Source organism: Dreissena polymorpha, chromosome 2 (assembly GCF_020536995.1).
Source record: "Dreissena polymorpha isolate Duluth1 chromosome 2, UMN_Dpol_1.0, whole genome shotgun sequence".
Lineage (NCBI taxonomy): Eukaryota > Metazoa > Mollusca > Bivalvia > Myida > Dreissenidae > Dreissena > Dreissena polymorpha.
This window is the reverse complement of record NC_068356.1, coordinates 33196333-33214050: the sequence shown is the minus strand read 5'-3', so window position 1 is coordinate 33214050 and position 17718 is coordinate 33196333. Positions and strand designations below refer to the sequence as shown.

General features: G+C 34.3%; 1 protein-coding gene across 4 annotated transcripts in view; it reads right to left on the bottom strand.

Annotated features, from left to right (window-relative positions):
• The window catches only part of LOC127866520 (VPS35 endosomal protein-sorting factor-like), a 63375-nt gene that overhangs the window by 19011 nt on the left and 26646 nt on the right, over positions 1 to 17718 (bottom strand). For all 4 annotated transcript variants that reach the window (XM_052407084.1, XM_052407086.1, XM_052407083.1 and 1 more), the window contains exons 14-19: positions 13927 to 14043; positions 9980 to 10033; positions 9435 to 9578; positions 6769 to 6854; positions 929 to 1009; positions 95 to 257 (exon numbers count right to left, since the gene is read on the bottom strand). In XM_052407084.1, the coding sequence (XP_052263044.1) occupies positions 95 to 257; positions 929 to 1009; positions 6769 to 6854; positions 9435 to 9578; positions 9980 to 10033; positions 13927 to 14043 (645 nt within the window). The remainder of the gene's footprint in view (positions 1 to 94; positions 258 to 928; positions 1010 to 6768; positions 6855 to 9434; positions 9579 to 9979; positions 10034 to 13926; positions 14044 to 17718) is intronic.

Sequence of the window (17718 nt, the reverse complement as noted above, 5' to 3'; positions counted from 1 at the left end):
CCATAGCCTGTGCAGACTGGGATGACACTTTACCTGCAAGCATCAGACCCAGTTTTCCAGATAAAGGCTCAAATAATCAAAGGATTGTGCAAACCTGAATCAACTGAACAAGAACAATGTCAAGGTTAGTGAATGCTGCTCTTGATTCCACAAAGAAACTCAGCTGCTGTTCAAATTCTCGTCCAAACGAGATCTTCAGCACAAAGCCCGAAATCAGGTTGCTGATGACCTTCTTTTCATCTTCCAAGGTCATGGCACTGAAATTAAAATCCAAAACGATTAACACCAATAGTGTGACTTCTTTCTTTTCCATGGTTTGCAAAACACTAAAGCTTAACAAATGTCTTTTAAAAAATGATTTTTTTTTTAAGTTATAATGCCTGGAAATATTTGAGTAAATGTATTCTCTTTTTTAAGTTTAAAAGCATTATTAATACAGGCAAATAACCTTAGGCATCACACCATATTAAAAAGCTCAATAAACTAAAAACACTATTACCTGTAACGTTATTTTATAAAATAAAAGTTTCAAATTATATTCACATGACACATGAACAATAACCATAACAATTTTATATCAATATATAAAAGCAATTTCAACTAATGATATAGTCACTATGAAATATTATCAAGAGAACTGTCATGTACCAGTAATACTAAATAAATCTCATTTCTAATCAAACCACCTGTAAAATGAGTTGTATGCTATGCTTTTTTAATACGTAACAACCATTGTTATAATTGTGTGTGTTTTTGTTCTATGTTGCTTCTAGAAACAAGTTGCATCTGACAGTTGCCAAACAAAGGTAAAAACAGTATTTGCTAAAAAAAGAAAAAAGAAATGGGTGTCACAGTTTATCAAAAAATTAGTACCCTATTACACAAAATGTTATGTCTCAGACACTCCTTAAGTCAAGCAGTGACTTACTTTACAGAGTCGTGCATGGTCTTACATATGAACATCATTGCGTTGATGATGACCGGGTCATTGGTACCTGTCACCTGGTACCTGAAAACAGCAAGGGGTCAGTGGTTGTCACCTTGTTTAGTGGCCACCAAACCCGGCATGAGTATTGGCTTAACCCTTTCCCACTAAGATACGTATTTTGACGCATTTCAAGTTCCTTCGAAAGTTAAATTTAATTAAAAACCTATCTTACTAGATTCAGGTTTTTAAGGCTTCATTTCCAACCCTTAGATATTGATGAGCAGCAAACAGCATAAAACCTGAACAGATTGCGGGTTACTCACAGGCTGTTCTGTTTTCATGCTGTTTGCACATAGCCATTTTCTCTTTGCTTCTGAGTGGGAAAGGGTTAATTTACAGTGGCTTTCAATCGCAGCATGAGAAAATGCCAAAATAGTTTGTGTTTTTATTTTAATAAGTCAGTAAGTAAAAGAAGTTCTAAGTATATCAATAAAGAATGGTGTTTGAAAAAAACATTTTACTGATCAGTTTTTGTTCATTATTTCTATTAAAATTAAGTCTTGTCAATAATTAAATAAAAAATATTCATCAAAATATTATACCATCTCAATTAAATCTTAATTAATGCTTAAATTCCCCACTTCAAGGCGTTATATGTCCAAAAATTGTGAAAAAGGCTCACAGTGAATCTAAAAAACACATTAAGAAACAGTGCTGTTCTTTATTGATGCAGAGTGAATTCATGAACATCCTTTAAAAATAACAACATAGTGAGAGCAATTAAAATATTTGAATGCAGCAGCTCATGTTGTGTTTGCCTTTACCCTAAGAACATAGTTTGGTCACCACTAAAAGGGAAGAGGACAACGACAACAAGCGAGGCATGGTATTGTAATCCGCATGGGGGGGTTAGAGGGTTAGGGGTCGGATTTGGATTAGGGTTAGCCTTAGCCATAACCTTAACCCTAACCCGACCCCTAACCTTAACCCTAACCCTAACCATAACCCATGGATATCTCCCCTATACCCTGCCTCGCTCGTTGTCCGCTTCCCCCACTAAAAGGAGATTGGGGGATCCTTATCAATACAACAACGAATACCCAAGCATTGCTTTTAAGCGGGTCTAAATAAGGCTAAGATTCCAGATCAAGATAAAATATTTAATATCTGGGACTATAACAAGATCAATACATTGAGGTAATCGACAATATTTCTCCAAAAACTAAATGTTCTGTTAAACACAGGTAGGTCATGAGGTAAAATACGTAACCAAGCAAACTATAGCCATTTAAGAGTGTTGATTCCCAAGTGACAAGTAAATATCTAAATACTAAATGAAAATTCATAAACAAGAGCACCGCATAACGGGTGCCACGCTCGGCTGCGGTAGCAGTTTTTAACAAGAGCTGTCAGAGGACAGCGCGCTCGACTATTCGAGTGCTTGACAGTATAATGTAAGCCATCATGGGGAAATTGTTCATATTCAATAATTTATTAGACAATCCTTCAAAAATAAAAAAAGGAGAAAAAAATTATTTTATTTTTTTGGGGGGTAGGGGGGGTTGAGAGGGGGTATAATGTGGGGTGTGGTCATTTATTAGATGATGTTTTAAAAATAAAAAAAGGGAAAAAATAATTTAAAAAATGTGGGGGGTATGGGGGGGTTGAGAGGGGGGTATAATGTGGGGTGTGGTCATTTATTAGATAATCTTTCAAAAATAAAAAAAGGAAAACAAATACTTTTTTGAGGGGGGGGGGGGGGCGTGGGGTATTGTTTGGGTGGAATCCATTGTGGTATTCAGGTAAGTGTTGTTTTGTTAAAATATTAATAAAATCTGATCATAAATAAAGAAGTTATGGCAATTTAAGCAAAATATTCAATTATCTAAGTATAAAAGGGGCCATAATTCTGCAAAAATGCTTGATATAGTTGTCTGCTCTTGTTTATAGATGGGGTGATGTTGGTAAAGAAGTATGCAAAATATAAAAGCAATATGTCAAAGGACATAGGAAATATTTGAGGTAGTACACAAACTTTAACATAGAATTATCAATAATATGCGTATTCGAAGTACAAAAGGGGCAATAATTCTGTCAAAATGCTTGATACAGTTGTCTGCTCTTGTTTATAGACCGTTCTAGAATCGATAAATTGACCGCCGCCATATTGTCAGTCACGTGACTGTCCGCCATTACACTTCTGCTAACTTGTGGGAGTCTGCCATTCCAAAAGCCAAAGATGTAGAGAATACCCGCTACGCCGATGTCGGATAAATAAATTACTTAATGAATTATTTTCAGGCGATTATCACATTTTTGTTGTTAAAATGATTGTTTGAAGTTGAGATTGATTGTTACAAATAAAATGTTTAAAATGCTTTCGTGTATTTGTTTTTGTGTGTGTAATCAAGTGGTAATCATCGGCGAAAATTTGCCGGTTCAGTCGCTCATATTATGTCTTTGATTAGGCTTTTTACTTTTGACTTGTAACAAACAATTCACGCATGTATTGTTGTGTTGATTTTAATAGCCGCAACATCAAGTAGATTATATTTTAATTAATACTTATTAAAGATTCTCGCGAAATTAATTACCGCTCATTGTTTGTATATAATTTGTCTTAATTGGTAAGACTCTATTTTCTAAAATCATAACATATTATATTCAGTATGATATTTTTGATATGCCTTCCATTATTTTTCTTGTTCTAATTGAAATCAGAGATAAAAAAAAATGTTGTTTGGATTTAAATTAAATTTTGTGAGTTAAAATTATGTCACGTGAAAAACGAACTTTTTATCATGAGAGAGTGATATTGATCTCGACGATCTTTATGTGATTATACGGAAAATGAAAAGAATGTGAATATATCTAGTTGAATAGATTTTCATCTTGGAATTATTTAACAGCTATACAGCTAAAAATACTAAAAAAATGTATTTTATAGGTCTTTGCAGTAACGCAAAACATATGGATAACGACACTTGTTAAGTCAATTAATCGGAAAAAAAAACTCCGAAAAAAACACCTAAATAATATTTCAAAAATAAATTATTTAGTTCAAAACGAATTTATTAATACATTTATTTGCATCTTAAAAAAAACAACGCGGCATTAGCATCAAAGTTAAGATGATCTGAAGACTGAAAGGCCGACAATTTGACACAACAAAGAGTTCTATGCATAAGCCGTATTGTTTTTTTTGCAGAAAAGCTTCAATAAATTACAATAGTAATACATCTAATTATAAAAATATAATTATCAATTGCATGAGTACGCTAGTGTGATAAACAAATGAGTGATAGAAAGTGTAAGGGGTGCATTGAAAATAAACGTACTACAAAGCCCTATTAAAAGCGAAGTGCATGACGGTATTCACATGTAATTTTTATTTGATGAGTTTTTTACAAAGAATGACGCTATTGAGGAATATAAACATACAACTGAAAAACACAACTTCACATTATGCAAATTGAACGGTGTACTCATGTATATTGAAAGCTCGTTACTAGTGAGTATGAGTGACAAATATCTAACATTTTAACACACATATATTTATATACATATTTTTTTAAACATGTTTTACCTCTGTTGGTTTCAAATGTAGTTTCTTGTTTTTAAGATGTTGTTCGTGCATGCCGTAACATTAAATCTTCATACGTAATGACGTAGTTTTAATTAACCGATACCCGCAAAATATTTTTACGTAAATTTTATAATTATTAAATACTTTATTTTTTCATAAATTAAACGGGCTAGTATCTTTATGGTGTACAATTTATGATATTCTATATTGGACATAACTTTTAATTTGTACAATATGTAACATATCTAATGTACGCAACTGTTAAGTATGTCGGGGGTAAATTATCCAACCAAATGATAGTCTAACTTGTTGACGCTCTCAAATATTAAGCTACTTTTTATATTGGTAATATTTGGAAAGAAAGAATTTAGCCCATATAAAAAGTATCTCTAAATTCTTTGCGCGTCTTATAAATGAGACTAACCAAATGACTGCTAAATACTACCAGAAAGAAGAGACATGGTGGCATCATCAATTGTGTTTAATGACCAGACTGTCATCTGCCATCCAGTGTGGTTTATGACACCATGTTGTTAGTTAAGTCTGGACAATATCTGATCAAAACGAGGTAATCGGATTAAGAAGAAAAAATGGGCAATTTAACACTGGAATGCAAAGGTTTACACGATTTTAAGATTGATGCAAATAATCAAATGAAAAATATTGCATTTAATTGAATTAAATGCTTTTTTCAATGTGTAAATGTGTTAGTTTTCCTACACAAATACCTAAAAATGCATTTTTTTTAAACATTTTTCTGTCATTACACTAGCGTAACATCTCCCCTGGCAGAAAAACTTTATTTCATACAACCAAGGTAATGTCATGACGGCCTAAGTATTTAGAAAGAAATTCATCCGTTTAATAATCGGTGCTCTCTTATATATGTTACCGGTTGTTAGCAGCAGTATAATGGCGCACGCGGAGAGTATTCAGGGGAGATAATTGGGTAATGACTAAATTCTGGAACGGTCTATAGGTTGGGGTCATGTTGGTAAACAAGTATGCAAAAAAAGAAAGCAATATGTCAAGGGACATAGGACATATTTGGGGTAATACACAATCTTTAACATTTGCTGCATATTCTAAGTGGAAAAGGGGCCATAATTATTTCAAAATGCTTGATAGAGTTGTCTGCTCTTGTTTATAGGTTGGGGTCATGTTGGTAAACAAGTATGCAAAATATGAAAGCAATATGTCAAGGGACATTAAAAATATTTGGGGTAGTACCCAAACTTTAACATTTGCACGCCAACGCTAACGCCAATGCAAACACCGATGCCGGGTTGAGTATGATAGCTCCACTATATATATTTCATATATAATAGTCGAGCTAAAAAATGAAAGCTTGTCATTATTTTTTTATTTATTTTTTAGAGGTCACAGTGACCTTGACCTTTTACCTAGTGACCCAAAAGTGGGTGTGGCATGTAGAACTAATCAAGGTGCAGCTTCATATGAAGTTTCAAAGTTGTAGGTTGAAGCACTTCGATTTTAGAGCCAATGTTCAAAACATTAACAAAATGTTAAGGTTTTAGCATGACGCGGATGTCGGACGATGAGCTGGCTATGAAAATAACGCGGGTTTTCTTCAAAAACAGCAGAGCTAAACACATCGTTTACTGACACACTAAATCTATTTAAGATGTAAATTATTGTCAATCACAAAATCAATATACATGTATAATGCTATAAGCTTGTTGAGTTGTGGGTAATTTTCTAAAGTTGTTACATCACAAATATTTAATAAATATAAGACTATGAATGATTATAAACATAATCATCAACCTGTGGTCTGTATATTTGTTGCTTTTTTCAAATGTTTATCATCTGTAATAATAATAAATAGTCGATTGTGTTGATAGTGTCAAACCTCCATTTTGAAAATAGGTTCTTCTTGAGCCGTGCATTTTGATTGGCTATTCCGATTTCATGATTTGCATATTATAAATAGTCTTAAAACTGACATTGCAGGGAAGGGTTATTTCTTGTGAAAAAAAGACAACAGAATATGTTGCATGAAAAATAATCAATAAATAAACAATTGAGTGTTACTTAGAACACTATATGAACAGTACATGAAAGAGGAAATATTTGATGAATAACAATATTGACCTGTTTTTGTCCCATTTTTGATCAGAAAAAGATAGTGACTGTGTTAAAACATTTTCCCTAACGAACTGCATCATATGTGAACTTTCTATCAAGGGATTTCACCATATTGATTGGATCAGTGAACAAAAAGTATGTCTACCTAGAGAAGGCCTCAGCTATTGTCTTGCACACATCCACTCTTACGCTCTCCTTTTGAAACATGTCAATGAAGGGCAGAAACTTCTCCTGTAAACATATAACATGTCAATGAAGGGCAGAAACTTCTCCTGTAAACATATAACATGTCAATGAAGAGCAGAAACTTCTCCTGTAAACATATAACATGTCAATGAAGGGCAGAAACTTCTCCTGTAAACATATAACATGTCAATGAAGGGCAGAAACTTCTCCTGTAAACATATAACATGTCAATGAAGGGCAGAAACTTCTTCTGTAAACATAACATGTCAATGAAGGGCAGAAACTTCTCCTGTAAACATATAACATGTCAATGAAGGGCAGAAACTTCTCCTGTTAACATAACAAATATATACCAAACTCTTGGACAATGATGTCAAAATATGAAAGCAAAACATTATATACTGCAGGAACAGATTCTTTGGGATGGACTTCTGCTTTAGAGTGCACCAATGTGTGCATGTTTCCCCATCACAAGGAAACCTTGATTGTTTGATCCATAATTATTTCCCCATGTAATACTCTAGTGTGTCATGTCATGTTAAATTGTTCCATGATGAAAAAATGCCTTAATGTATTTTATGGTGTTTTTATTTTTCTATTGTTTCTGTTTCTGAGTAAAATTCATCAATGGATTATTTTTTTATATATTAAAATATGTGGTATATAAATGAAATATTGTTGACATATTGCTTCTGTACTCTATTATGGCTTCAAGTCAGAACTGGATGATACTCTTCTGATTAAAACAAGGTTTCATGCTCCCAATCAGTGCTTGAGGTAAATATAATACAACTTTAGATTCAATCGATATGTGGAGAAGGTTTGGAAAATGCTGTAAAGCATTTATGGACAAATTATTACAACCTATTGCATGTTTACGTAAATGCTGCATTCTGATTAGATAATCTGTCATTCTCCTGTATTTCATTCCAGACAAACCCACTATGCATGCAAATTACAAAAACTCATAACTATTCATAACTGTATTTTTCTTCATCGACAAGACAGTGGCAAAACTACGTCTTTTTTGCGCAAATCATCACAACATAACTTTTCAGTCCTCAATAGTGAAATGGGGCAAACATTAACGTTATGCCGTTCAAAGATTAAACAAGAGGGCCTGAAAGGCCCAAAGTTGCTCACCTGAGATACAAAGGAAATGACTTTTTTCAGCCAAGATATCATTAGAACACATGTTCTGACCATGGTTCATGACGAGTGAATTTCAAATGTAAGTGCTAACAAGGTTTTACTATAGCCATATAGGGTTAACTTCCCTGCCCCCTGGGGGCCATTTTTTTAAACAGACCGGAACTGTTTTCGAACTCATCCATGATATCATTAAAAGATATGTTCTGACCAATTTTCTTGATGATTGGACAATAAATGTGACTTAAAGAATGTTAACAAGTTTTTACTATACCCAAATAAGGAAAAATGCCCCACCCCCTGGCGGCCATGCTTTTCAACCAACCATAACCATTTTCTAACTCGTCCAAGATATCATGGGGACAAATCTTCTGACCAAGTTTCATTAAGACCGGACAATAAATGTGGTGGACTCTAGTGTTAACAAGGTTTTACTATAGCCATATATAACCATACCATATAAGGAAAAATGTCCAGTCCCCTGGCAGTCATGTTTTCAAGCAACTGAAATCAATTTCGTAACTTTTGACCATGTTTGATGATGATCGGACAATAAATGTGGTCTCTAGAGTGTTAACAAGGTTTTACTACTGCCATATAAGAAAAAATGCCCCACCCCTCGGCGCCATGTTTTTCAACAGACAAGAACTATTTTCGAAATCATCCAAGATATCATTAGAACAAATGTTCTCACGAAGTTTCATGAAAATAGGACTATAAATGTGACTTTTAGAGTTTACAAGTTTTTACTATAGCCATGTAAGAAAAAATTCCCATCCCCCCTGGCTGCCATGTTTTTCAACCAACCGGAACTATTTACAAACTTGTCTAAGAAATCATTGGGACAAATCTTCTGACAAGTTTCATGAAGATCAGACAAAAAAGTGGCCTATAGAGTGTTAACAAGGCAAATGTTGACGAAGCACGAGGCACAATTCACGATGGACAAAGGTGATCAGCTGTTGGCAACTTGGCAGCTTCAATATCTAGCATAACTGAAATGCCCTGTAAAGAACCTTATTTATTTCATAAATGGTCCAACAGTACTGATTTTTTGTTTTTCACTTTTCATTATAATGATTGATAAATGTCATCTCAGCAATGGTTAATATCATAAATATCACTTATAAATAATAATAAATAGCGGGGATTTTAGTACCTCCTGGTCGTCAGAAAGTGCATATAACTTTCCAAAATCCAAGTTTTAAAACGCTAATTTGTGTCTGACATATTTCACAAAATTGTTTTGTTAATTTTTTGGTAAATAACATTAGTAACTACAATTGTAGACATGTATCTTATTACTAATAACACAGTAACATGAGAATTTCGGTACACACACAAGCTTCTAAGAGCATGAACAACAAACCAAATTATGTGTTATAGATAGCTTATGTCATTTATGTTAAATAAAGACTACTAACCAGTGCCATAATGAAAGACTTTCCACAATTGCAATATTGAACCACTACCTACCAGTGCAAATAGTGTTGAAAAGTCATGGATGTGAACAAGAATCTTTGCCACAATGGACTGGAGTTGTGGGTAAAACTCTTCGAAGGCTCGGTCAGGTGTCATATGCTTGATCACATCTGTCAGCACGGTGTTCACTTCACGCTTCTGCAAGTAGATGGCCAGGAAATTATTTATTCAGTTTTAATATTTAATGTCCTGGTAAAAACAATCTTCTCTAATAAAGTTTAAATTAAAAATATCAGATATATTAAATTACAAAAAAACATCAGCGAGATTTGTATTTTATTTTATACATAACATTTGCTTTAGTGAACACCTCAACAACAATAATGCTCTATATAAAACCCAAGGAATTATTTAAGTTCTGACTTCCTACATCTTGTTTTTTGTTAAAAGCTGTAAATTTGCAGCCCAGGTGTTCATATTTAAAGAAAAGTAATTTGTATTCATAAGATTCAAGCTAAAATGGAAAGGTGATACTGATTAAAGTAAGTGATTAGTGTTTCAACTTAAATAAACATCACGTAACAAGGATATTTTCGTACCCCAAAATGTTTTACAATGAATTCCATCCATGCTTCTGCACAAGCTATGTAATCCTGAAAGAATAAAAACAAACAACTGACAGCAGGAAACGCATACCCGCAGTCTTAGTTTGTAAGTGTGTTTATAATATAAATGTCATTTCTCCTTTATAACCCCTTCCCTGTAAAACAAAAGTTTCCTTATTAAGTTCATCTGTACAAATTCACATATGTAATTATTTTAGAATCATAAAAATGTAAAAACATAAATGGTAATTAAGAAGTTACCTTTAAAATAACTAGCTTTAAAACCCTTCAAACCAGATCTTCTCCAAACAAGAATCCTTATTCTAAACAATGCAATAGTAGTAGGTGAAGTTTGTTTAATTTCACAGTGCTCAATTTATACAAAACAATAACTACAGGTTTTCTATAGACAACGACAAAAATGCTTTATAATCGCTAAAACCGAATAAAACAAGGGCTGTTTGTAAAACATGCATGCCCCCCATATGGGCTGTCAGTTGTAGTGGCAGCCATTGTGTGAATAAGTTTTTTGGCACTGTGACCTTGACCTTTGACCTAGTGACCTGAAAATCAATAAGGGTCATCTGCAAGTCATGATCAATGTACCTATGAAGTTTCATGATCCTAGGCGTAAGCTTTCTTGAGTTATCATCTGGAAACCATTTTACTGTGTCAAGTCACCATGACTTTGACCTAGTGACCTGAAAGTCAATAGCGGTAATCTGCGAGTCATGATCAATGTACCTATGAAGTTTCATGATCCTTGGCGAAAGCGTTCTTGAGTTATCATCTGGAAACCATTTTTCTAAGTTGAGTCACCATGACCTTGACCTTTGACCTAGGGACCTGAAAATCAATAGGGGTCATCTGCGAGTCATGATCAATGTACCTATGAAGTTTCATGATCCTAGGCATAAACGTTCTTGAGTTATCATCCAGAAACCATTTTACTATTTCCGGTCACCATGACCTTGACCTTTGACCTAGTAACCTGAAAATCAATAGGGGTCATCTGCGAGTCATGATCAATGTACCTATGAAGTTTCATGATCCTAGGCATAAGCATTATTGAGTTATCATCCGGAAACCATTTTCCTATTTCGGGTCACTGTGACCTTGACCTTTGACCTAGTGACCTGAAAATCAATAGGGGTCATCTACGAGTCATGATCAATGTACCTATGAAGTTTCATGATCCTAGGCACACGCGTTCTTGAGTTATCATCCGGAAACCATTTTACTATTTTGGGTCACCGTGACCTTGACCTTTGACCTAGTGACCTAAAAATCATTACGGGTCATCTGCGAGTCATGATCAATGTACCTATGAAGTTTCATGATCCTAGGCATAAGCATTATTGAGTTATCATCCGGAAACCATTTTACTATTTTGGGTCACCGTGACCTTGACCTTTGACCTAGTGACCTAAAAATCATTAGGGGTCATCTGCGAGTCATGATCAATGTACCTATGAAGTTTCATGATCCGGGGCCTAAGTGTTCTTGAGTTATCATCCGGAAACCATATGGTGGACGGACATACAGACCGACATGTGCAAAACAATATACACCCTCTTCTTGGAAGGGGGGCATAAAAAACACTAAATATAACAAGAAATATGTTTTTAAAAGATATTCAGCGTAAATGCTGACTTGGAAATTAAGTTTAAAAATTTATGTTCCTTAATAATTAAATTAGAAACAAAAGTTTAATTATTGTGTTGTTTTTTCACAATTTCGCATATTCACCGCATGAGTTTATTTCTTCACCATCGAAATATATCAGATGTTAATATTTGATTAACACACAGTTTTCTTTCCTCACCATCGCAACCAGAAACCGTCGGAGACGGGTGATGCTCCCCAAAGGTTTTTTTTGTCACAATATTGCACTATATATTCAGATAAAAGGAAACATCTTGAGGGCACAGTAGTTGGGGGGACAAGAATTTTTTATAGAAAATTTCAAAGGGCCATAACTCTGTGAAAAATCATCCGACCAGAACCCGCTGATAAGATGCACATCTCCTCTTGGTAGTGAAGCTTCCCATAAAGTTTCATTGAATTCCGGCCATTAGTTGCTGAGAAATAGCCCGGACAAGAATTGCACTATATGTACAGTTAATGGAAAATTTTCAAAGGGCCATAACTCTGTGAAAAATCATCCGACCAGAACCGGCGGATAATATGCACACCTCCTCTTGGTAGTGAAGCTTCCCATAAAGTTTCATTGAATTTCGGACACACGGACGGACAGACAAAGCGGTGACTACACTGCAACGCCGAAATATCGCGGTTGGTGGGGTCCAAAGATCGCGATATTTCCGACGCGCAATATGTCTAACTTTATTGTTAGGCGGTTAAATTGTCAAATTTCCCCAATGTTTTCATTTTATATACAGCGCTGCTACATATTTGTATAGTAATAACTGCAAACCAATTCTACAATAAACATTTTCATAACTACATGTATACCTATCTGTATTTATCATAAAAACCAAAATGTAAATAATATTTTTTATTTTCATGTACGATTGCTCGCGAATCAGCTAAAAAGAAGAATTATTGCCGTAAAAAACATATAAAATATAATTGTGCATAGATTCGAATTTACCCTTATAAATACATGCATATGGGTCCATTTCAACATGACGCAGGTCTTTAAAAATCTCATTGCGTATTGAAAATGGCACATTTTAGCAGAATGCTTTTCAATATAAAATTGCAAATATATCAATCTGGCAACTTAGGGTAGCCTTTTCAGGCCTTTTTACAGACATTCTGACTGAGAACTGCAAACATTTGTGGTTAGATAATGAAACGATTTCCCTCTTACCCTATTTTATTTCCGAAGTGTTTGTTTTCTCATCTTGAAAGCAAAACTGTGTTTACCGATAGTAAATTATGTCTTCACGTAACGCTTTAGAGAACGATTACAGACCCTGAAATTCTGCGTGATGGATTTTAACGCGTAATTGTAACTGGGACACAATTTGAGTCTATGTGTTGTTTGAACATGCAGAGAGAAGTCAAGAATTCCCTACACTGAACAGTTTTACATTCTTTACACTGTGCACAGACACAGTTCACTAGCAAAAGTTCACAGGATTTCTCTCGAATCAGCCTATGAAATATTCGAAGGTATTCATTCATGTCTGCTGGCGTTCTGTAAAGGTAATTTAAGGTCTTATTGTACATTGTGATCATCATGAAATTATATATGTACCATTTTAATCATATTTTCTATGCTTTGAGAACGTTTAAAAAGGACATGCTGTTGTTATTTCGTCTAAGTTTTCTCTATAACATAAAAGGGATGATAAACAGTGCACACACATCTCGACCTGTGCGCTTAAACACACTCTTTATTAATTTGAATGGGTTGTGTTCATTTGAAACTTGCGATAAAAAAGCTTTAACCTGATTTTGAAAAATGAGTTGCGTCTAAGATTTCGCAATAGCGATCAACTTCAGTGCCTTCAGCACTTTGGTTTATTTCAACTGCTAATTTTAGACCATATAAAAAATAGGGAGTTCTTGAAAGACTTGTATAGAAATTTTCATTTTACAATAACATAAGTAAACGTAAAAATATCTGAACCCCCATCTTACCAAAGGGAAATCAAAGTGATCGAAGAGACAGGCACTAATATTATTTGATGTTGTAATATTCAATGTAAATGGTTGATAATTATTAATATACAAATACATTTTTTTTAACTGTTGAAATAGTGTGTTTTCCACAAGTTACTATGTAAATAAACTTCTGAATATTAGATAGTCAATGTCCCCACTAAACCATAACCCGCTCTAAAGGGAACATTTCTCCTGGTCCTGGGAGTGTCAGGTGTATAGGGGCTCGGCTTAGCTACGTACACATGTGAAGGTAACATTTCTGGTCTTAAACAATTATTCCAAATGAAAACCAGGTAGTGACTCACCACAGGATTCTTGAGTTTCATGATGGGCTTCCAGACTTCGTTCAAGACGGCCAGTTTCTTATCCTCTGGTGGGTCTGCAATGGCCAGACATGTCCCAAGGGTCCGGAACAGTACGTGCTGCAAACACAAAACATGAAAGTTATAAGAAAATTTGTTGATTTCATATTCTTGCTAAATACCTGGTAAATTGTGTTTATAGGTTGGGTGCAAATCCCTTGATTTCTGCTATAATCCTAAACAAAACAGTAAAGTGTAGGGCAATAGTATTTATGAATTGCAATTCTCATCATTGATATCTATATACCCATGAAGTTTCATGTGAAATCTTGAACATATACGAGAAATAGCCCTTAAAAGTTATATCATACAATAACAAATGGCAATAACTGTTATTTAAGAATGTGTAGCGTTATGGTGTTTAAGCCAGTCAATTCTCTTCATTGATATCTATACACCTATGAAGTTTCATGTTGAACATTGATATCTATACACCTATGAAGTTTCATATTGAAATCTTGTATCATATCTGAGATATGGCCCTGAAAAGTTACATCTTACAAAAACAACAAAGGGCCATAGCTCTTCAATCGATTTCTACACACCCATTATGTGGCATGTTAAAACCTCGTATTGTATCTGAGATAAAGCTATGAAAGATTACATCATACATAAACAAGGGCAATATATCTAATTAAGAAAGTGTAGGGTTATGATTCTTAAGTATGGCACTTCTCCTTATTGATATCAATACATCCATAAAGTTTCATGTTGAAGTCTTGCATGGTATCTGAGACAAAGCTCTGAAAAGTTACATCATACAAAAAGGGCAATAACTCTTATTTAAGAAAGTATATGGTTATAGATCTTCAGCATGGCACTTCTGCTCATAGATATCTATACATCCATGAAGTTTCATATTGGTATCTCATATCGTTTCTGAGATATAGCCCTGAAAAGTTTGTGTCAGACAGATAGGCAGACTAACAGTCTAAAGAACAGAGGGAATAATGGACCGATAACACCAATTCCACATTTCTCCTTTTGGTGAGGGATAACAAAACATAACCAGGTAAATATTGTAGAAGTGTGATGTATTACAGACACTAAAACTGACCCATGTGTGCTTGTGTAAACCATTCAGCTATTAAGCTTTCACTGAATGATTTCTAATGTTGGTAAGACACCTTGTGCTCTGTATATTTGGGGGTGCAGGAACCTCAGTACTAGATGAAACTTTGTATGTCTGGCTGGTGAACACAAAATTAGCAAACATATGCCGGGCAAGTGAGCTTTGGTTGCCAAGGTAAAAATTGCATGTTTCAACGACTGCGCTAACTTGTCATCTTTATACTCATTATTACTGACCTGCTAGATAAGATAGCTTTTACAACAAAGCTTTAGTACATTCCTTGGAACCAGGAGGTTCATGGATCAATCCCAATAATGACTGTGTTCCTTTTTCCAGCAGATTTACCAGTACAAGGTAAGTAGGTAGAACATAATAGTATTCTCACAGATACAAACAAGAAACCAACGGAGACGGGTGATGCTCCCCAAAGGGTTTTTTGTCACAATATTGCACTATATATTCAGATAAAAGGAAACGTCGTGAGGGCACAGTAGTTGGGGGGACAAGAATTTTTTATATAAAATTTCAAAGGGCCATAACTCTGTGAAAAATCATCCGACCAGAACCCGCTGATAATATGCACATCTCCTCTTGGTAGTGAAGCTTCCCATAAAGTTTCATTGAATTCCGGTCATTAGTTGCTGAGAAATAGCCCGGACTAGAATTGCACTATATGTACAGTTAATGGAAAATTTCAAAGGGCCATAACTCTGTTAAAAATCATCCGACCAGAACCCGCTGATAATATGCACATCTCCTCTTGGTAGTGAAGCTTCCCATAAAGTTTCATTGAATTTCGGTTATTAGTTGCTGAGAAATAGCGCGGACAAGAATTGCACTATATGTACAGTTAATGGAAAATTTCAAAGGGCCATAACTCTGTGAAAAATCATCCGACCAGAACTCGCTCATAATATGCACATCTCCTCTTGGTAGTGAAGCTTCCCATAAAGTTTCATTGAATTCCGGTCATTAGTTGCTGAGAAATAGCCTGGACAAGAATTGCACTTTATGTACAGTTAATGGAAAATTTCAAAGGGCCATAACTCTGTGAAAAATCATCCGACCAGAACCCGCTGATAATATGCACATCTCCTCTTGGTAGTGAAGCTTCCCATAAAGTTTCATTGAATTCCGGTCTTTAGTTGCTGAGAAATAGCCCGGACAAAAATTGTGCACGGACAGACACACAAGGACACACGGATGGACGGACGGAAGGAGGGACGGACAGACGAAGCGTCGACTATATGCTCTCCCCAAAATTTTTTGGGGAGCATAAAAATAGTGAGGATAATTTGATGGCTTTATGAGATATATACAATAATAATATGTACTTTTTGCCTGAACAATCTGAGCTCATTGCTTTTAATAACTGGTTAATTATATCGCTAAAAACTATATAATTCTAATAAAACATGTATAAAATATGCATTTACAGCTTTACAAAATAAAATTACCCGTAACAGAACATATATCAGTCATATGAATCAAAACAAATTGTCACGAACAATAAGCAGAAACAAATTAAAAATCAACCCTTCACAATGAACTTTTCAAGAGATGAATATTACATGACACACACAGATGACATTTTATTAAACTCTTAAAAGAAAGAAGTCAAATGCCAAAGAAATTCAACATTAAATGCTCTGATAATGAAATTCCAGACTTGTTTTGAAAAAAATATTTCCCTTGGCACTGTTCAATTTATTACTTCATTACGGTGAATGTCTGCCAACGTGAATGTTTGCTATTATATGATCTTCAAACCTATTAATGAAATGTCAACACACCAGCCTACTTTTTTCTGACCCCAATATTGAGTATCTGAATACATTAATGTTAGAATCATCTGTATTAAAGAAGACATGATACGTTTTTTAATAAAAAATGGTTTATCATTTCAAATGTTACAGCAAATGTAATACATTAAAATTATATTTTAGCACTTGGAGAATTTCATTTCCACTTCAAATAAAATAACAGGCCATTAAAAGAAAAAATATTAAAATATTACTGAAATTTCTGTAATTTCTGTGCTTAAATGGTTTCTTTTTTTAGCCTGAAGGTCCACAAAGTTGTCTAATGGAGATATCGGTAAAAGATCTACAGAAAATCAATATGGTTGGTTGATGATGTTAAAAGGCTTAAATGACTTTATAATTTACATAGGTTGAAAAAAAAACAACAATTTATAAATCCATACACTTAATTTACAAGAAAGATTAACATAGTGCTATGTAAGGTTCTAAAGTGTTTCAACTAGAGCCATGTCACAAAATATGGTAATTTGATAATATGGTTACTGAACTTGACCTGGTGACCCAGTTTTTGACCCAATTTGAATAATATTTATTGTGGTTTTGGTATTATGAAGATGAGCATTAAAATCATATATATGGTTTGTAGAGGTGGTAACAATTGTTTTCTTAATGTGACCTGGTGACATAATTTTGGAACAATCTAGACCCAGATTTTAATTTGGCCTAAATGTTGTCTAGATAAACATTTTGACCATGTTTCATCATGATTGAGTCACTATTTGTGGGGGATTCTAGAAGGATAACAATATCTTTCTAAGATTTGACCCAATGTCTTAGTTATTAGACACACTTACACAAGATTCCAACTCAGTGATATTTTTACAAATGTTCTCATCTGAG